The 5,590-nt window shown below is 59.1% G+C and overlaps 1 protein-coding gene across 1 annotated transcript in view; it reads left to right on the plus strand.

The window, feature by feature from the left end:
* Window positions 1-5,590, plus strand: part of LOC104500198 (mucosa-associated lymphoid tissue lymphoma translocation protein 1-like) — a gene marked incomplete at its 3' end in the record, with an annotated part of 15,912 nt that overhangs the window by 9,856 nt on the left and 466 nt on the right. Inside the window, exons 5-10 of the mRNA XM_010143803.1 lie at window positions 523-597; window positions 967-1,094; window positions 1,335-1,469; window positions 1,612-1,763; window positions 4,544-4,674; window positions 4,877-4,978. Of these exons, the coding sequence (XP_010142105.1) occupies window positions 523-597; window positions 967-1,094; window positions 1,335-1,469; window positions 1,612-1,763; window positions 4,544-4,674; window positions 4,877-4,978 (723 nt within the window). The remainder of the gene's footprint in view (window positions 1-522; window positions 598-966; window positions 1,095-1,334; window positions 1,470-1,611; window positions 1,764-4,543; window positions 4,675-4,876; window positions 4,979-5,590) is intronic.

Here is a 5,590-nt window from a genome sequence, read left to right on the forward strand (position 1 = left end):
TGCCCCCGTCTCCAGACCAATGACGCTGGTTGATGACAGCACCAGGCCAGGAAAAAACAGCAATAGCAGCACAGGAAAGAATAAGGAAAAAATACAACCCACAGCAAAACCCCCCAAATTTCCATCTAATCACATGGAAAGGTTCTCCCCAGGAACAAGCGACAGGACGAGAGGAACCAGCCTCCAGGTGTCCCAGGGGAGGTTGAGGTTGTCCCTGAGGAGCCATTTCTGTCCCGTTGGGGTTGTGCAGGCGTGTCCCCGGCTGCCCAGGGCAGTGGTGGAGTCCCCATCCCTGGAGGGGTTTCCCAGCCGTGTGGAGGTGCTGCTGCGGGACAGGGGACAGTGGGGACCTGGCAGTGCTGGGGGAACGGAGGGACTCGAGAGCTGAGAGGGCTCCTCCAGCCCAAAGGATTTGGTGATTCTGTGTGACTTTGAGATGGTCTTGGTGGAGCTACAGCCCCAGTCGCCTCCAGGCACATGCTGGCCAATGCCCTCAACACTGACTCGTGCCTCCTCCTCCAGGTACAACCCGGACTGTGCCCTCTCCCAGGTCCAGCCACTGGAGCCCTGGGGCAATACGGTTTATGGCTACGCCACGTAAGTGCCCTTTGCCATCCCCTCACCGTGACACAGGACCAAATGCTGGTACCTCCTCACGTGCTCTCACGCATGGTGGCTTTGGAGTCTTGAGAGGGCTTCAGTGCCCATTCGGCCAGCTTTTCAGCTGCTGTCACCCACCAAGGCTGGCAGGAGAGGCCGTGCTCTCCTCTCCCACCCGCCACCGCTGCTTTTCCCATCCTGTGCCCTTCCCACCCTCTCCTGGGCCAAAACCAAGGCCAGTGTCATTGCTTGAGGAGCTAACTCGGACTCAGCCAAAAGACTCTGAATGGAGTCGGCGAGCCCTAACTCACCCCCAGGGCTTCGTGCCCATTGCAGGAGTGTGAGGACAAGTCCTTACCCTTGCAGGAGCGAAGATGCAGAAGCTTATGAGTTGCAGGATGGGGAGTTCAGCTCCGGGATCTTCATGAAATATCTGAAGAAACATATTCTGCAAGAGAAGAAGGTGACTTACATGCTGGAGGATGTGTTAGAAGGTAAGTGATGAGCTCCAAACCACTTGCCCCAGGAGCAGGGTGAGACGAGAGAGCAGCAGAACCCGAGTGGCTCCTCGCCACCCTGTCCCAACCAGCCATCCCTCCTGAGAACCCAATCATGGGCCATGCCCCACGTGAGCTTTGAGTAACCTGGCAGAAGTACGGAGGTGTTCGTGAGGGGTCTGAAAGGCAAATAAGGAGCCTGGAGTGACCCTTGTGCCTTCAAACTCTCTCCGCCAGACGTTGGCCGGGATCCCCTGGTCGCTGGGAAGCAGGTGATGGAGATTAAACACACTCTGAAGGAGGCCCGGTCCCTGACAGACCCAATCTGTCCCTCGGGAGCAGCTGCTCGGGAGTGGTGGGGACGTGGCGACGGTGAGCCATTCTGGCTGCGGGGAGGGTACCAGCTTGGCGGGTGGAGAGGGTGGGGTCTCTGTATCCTTCGGGGACACCGGTCTGCAGGGTGGTGTCGGTGGGACCCTCCGATGCGCTGACACCTCTCGGCTTTCCCTTCCAGAGCCACTGAGCAAAACGGTGACCTTCCCCTGCGGGGCACGGGTGGAGCTCCGCTTCCACTGGCTCTTCTCCAACGCCGTGTATGTGTGTGCCAAGCTGCAGCCTCCTCCGGCCCACATCACTGACACCCACCTCCTGCTCTGCGGGCCCGCCGTGAGTCCTCTGGAGTTCCCACCGGGCTCCGTCCCCCAGGGCAGAGGTGGGAGGGGGGTTAAGGGGACCCCAAAGGGTCCTGAGGGCTGGGAAAGGCTGAACCCATGTGGAAGGGGGTCCCCTCCTCTGCTGTCTCTGATCCTCCCTGCAGACACCTCTTTGAGTGCTCCTTCCTGTCCGTGCCCGCAGACCTGCTTTGCTCCTAACGCAGCCCAAAGGGTTCGATGCCCTTGACCGATTTCTCCTGAGACCGATCCCTGGCCTCCCTGCTTAAGTGACTGCGTTCGATCTGATTGAGGGGAGGAGCCTTTCTGGTTCTCACCAGAAGCAGAAGCAGATCTGGCTTTCGGAATCTCACCTTCTCAGCCCACTGCGTGACACCGTCGACCCGTCCCAGCCTGCTCGCGTCCTCTCTCACACCTTTCCTGCTCAAACCAGGACAGACCACGTGCCCAGCGTGGCCTTTCCTGGTGGTCTCCTGCCACCTCTGAGGGCTTCAGTTGCCTCTCCTTTTTGCTAACTGTCTTCCTCATCTCCTGTAGTCCTCGGGCTGAAGCGTAGCGTGACTGTGGTGGATTTTTCATCCCCTGTTGCTCGTGGAGGGATGCGGGATGCTGCCCCTAAGTACCTTGTGGTCTCTGGTCAACGCAGTGCATCCAGCAGCAGGTTTGGAGCCTGATCCTGCCCGTTTCCAGGCCGGAACATCGTTTCCCCTTGTGAGCTCCCCAGCCACGCATGAAAATTGTGTGCATGTGTCTGCATGTGTTCACGTGCACCCACCCACATCAGCGGCTGTGGGGAAAGGGGGACCCGGCTGCTTGCTCCAGGGGGAATGGGGAGACCAAGAAGGAGCCCCAATGTAGCCAGGGCAGTAGGGTCCCCATCCCTGTCCCTGCATGGCGGTGCTGGCTCACAGTGACCTCCAGCGGTGCCTGCTGATGTGGCAGTGTGTCCTCCCACCGTGCTGCAGTTGGTCTCCCCATGCTGGACACCCACACGAAGCTCTCACGGGTGGGACCACAGAGAGACGAGATGCACGGGGGTCTGTAGGAGGGCACCCGGCTCCTCTCAGGATCTGGGCAAGCCGGCTGCGTCCTCGCTGTACCAGCCCTCCTTGGGGGTGCCGAGAGGAGCTGGGGGACCTTCCAAGCCATACTTGTGTTGCTGAGATGCAGGAGCTGGAGGCTGAAGGCCAGCAAAACCATTTCTTCAGCTGCCCAGTGTTGTTTCCCATACTGTGTCTCACTTGGCTTGCGCTTTTACTTCCCAGAGAGAGGCTGTTCGAGGATGTACATAGACAGGAATGACGCTGAGACCTGAGACATTCCCTTTTCTTCTTTATTTAGAGTATCTGAAGCTCTGGGCCAGCCAAAACTCTGGCCTTACCAGTTCCTGGACATCGTCTTCATTAAAAAATGCATCCCACCATGGGGAAAAAGTTATAAATAATTGTGAATTGGCTAAAAACATTAATTCAGAAAATCCTTTTCTCCACTTCCTGACTCCTTGACAGCCAGAAACGGCAAAGGAGACCAGTGGAAAGAGATGCCTCCTGCATGTGCCGTGATTCGGGTGTGGAGGTCGTTGGCCCAGGAGGCCATCGAGGCTGGGGATTGAGCAGGGTGCAGGTACTTATGGTTACTGCCTTGAGAGGCTTTAACTGATCCCTGGGGATGAGGCCCCTCCTTGCCCAGGTGAATGTCTCAAAGGTCACTAGGCTGGAGAGCTCTGTTCCTGTGGGACACAGCCCTGGAGAGACGAGAGGTCCAGTGGATCGTCAATGATCCTGATGAACAGGGGGTCAAGCTAAGGTCGTGCAGGGGCTCTTAACTGAGCTCACACACGAGGAGGAGGTGTGCAAGAGGTGGAAACAAGGGCAGGTGATGTAGAAGGGTTATAGAGATGTGGCTCAAGCACGTAGGCGTGAGGTTAGGAAAGCCAAAGCCCGTCTGAAATTGAATCTGGTGGCAACAAGACAGGCTTCTACAAGTGTCTCAGCAGCAGAGGGAATGCAAGAGGAAGTATGGGCCCACTGCTAACTGGGGCAGGGTCCCTGGTGACACAGGGCGTGGCAAAGGCCGAGGTACTTGATGCCTTCTTTACTGCTCAGACCAGCCTTCAGGACTCCCGGCCCCCTGAGATCAGGGAGAAAGTCTGGGGCAAGGAAGACTTAGACCCGGTGGAGGAGCACCAGGCCAAGGGAGCACCTAAACAAACGGGACACTCACAGATCCACGGCATGTGACGGGGCGCACCCACGAGTGCTGAGGGAGCTGGCAATGAGACTGCGAGGCCATGCTCCATCAACTCATGGTGGTGTTCCTGAGGCCCGGAAGAAAGCTGGTGTCACTCCTGCTTTCCAGAAGGGCAAAAGCAAAGATCTGGGGAGCTACAGGCTGGTCATCCTCACCTCGATCCCTGGGAAGGTGAGCGTGTGGACACGCGCCTGTCAGCTGTGACGTGTGTCACCGAATCTGTGGTTCTTGGGGCACACAAGGCCTTTGGTCCCGTCTCCGCTGGGGTCCGTGTGCGGTGGTGAGGGTCCCAGCCTCAGGACGCAGGCGCAGCCAGGTGTGCAGGACATGGCCGATGTCGACTCCCAAATCTCTGTGCTTCTGCCGCTTGCGCTCTGCGGTGCTTCCCTCAGGGTCCGCGGCGCCTCCACCAGCCAAAGTGCCAAGGGCATGGTCCAGCCCCGGGCAGAGAGGTAGCGTGTCACGCCTCCCTGCCCAGGCCAATGCTGAGATTTCCTTGTGTTTCCTCTCGTTTTCGTGACCAAGGAGATGGACGACGTGGCCGTCCTGAGGGAGAGAAGCCTGGAGCATGTGGAGCCTCTGCTCGCCTCTGTCTGCAAGCGGGAGGAGATGGACTGCGTCCTCCAGCTCTATGGGCTCCAGAAGATTCAGGTAGAGTGCTGCCAGGCACGAGGCTCCACGGTTCTCCTTCATCCTCACCCACTTGTGCTCCCTGTCCCCGCTGGCTCCCTGTCCTCTGGCTGCGTGACTCATGGCCGTGCAGACGATGCCCGTGTCAGGGTGATGCCAGAGGGGCTCGTTGACCTTCAAGGCACAGAAGCCGTCCTGTGTCTCTTGGCTCCGTTTTTCTGTGCCCAGGAGGCTGTTCTTTGCCTGCGTCAGCCTGGGGGAGATCAGGCTGGCCCAGATGCTGCTGGTGGAGGGTGTCTCTCTCAGCCGTGTGCTCGACGTGCTGGCCAGGCTCTTGAGCTGCTGCTCTAATCTGCCCTGTGCGGGCTCCCACCCCACTGTGGGGATCTGCCCACACCGAGCTCCCTTTGCTGAGCACAGAACGTGCCTCAGCCCGTGGCAGCTCTCGCAGTCCTTGCTGGTTCCCGGAGCTCTTCTCTGAACCCTGCCCAAACGCGCAGCACTGCTTTTAAGTGTGGACATGAGTCCTGGGCCCTGCGCCACTTGCCAGAACCACCTTCCCACCCCGTGACGTGTGGCCCTGCTCTGCATGGCCCCGTGATGGGCTCTGCAGTCGGAGTTTGGCTGCTGTGAAGAGGGTTGTTTTTATTTAAGTTGGTGGTGGCCCTTCCCTTGCACCCTCCTCCTGCGCAGTGGTCCCGTGCCACCGCCAGGACAGATGTCGGGCCGTTCCCCATGTGGGTGCAGTAGTCCCTCTCCTCTCCTGCTTACCCGTGCCAGCACCCTGGGGCCGGTGCTTTGGGTGAGAGACCTCAAGGGAGGTGTCCTGATTTCAGGGGATGCCTGGAAGCCAAGTCTGAGGCCCACAGACATGCTGAGCGTCTGGAGCAGCTCGATGCTCTGGCAGTAGCACTGCTCCACCACACCACGGCATGGGGCTGC

The sequence above is a fragment of the Buceros rhinoceros genome, unplaced genomic scaffold, assembly GCF_000710305.1.
Source record: "Buceros rhinoceros silvestris isolate BGI_N320 unplaced genomic scaffold, ASM71030v1 scaffold20859, whole genome shotgun sequence".
Taxonomy (NCBI): Eukaryota; Metazoa; Chordata; class Aves; order Bucerotiformes; family Bucerotidae; genus Buceros; species Buceros rhinoceros.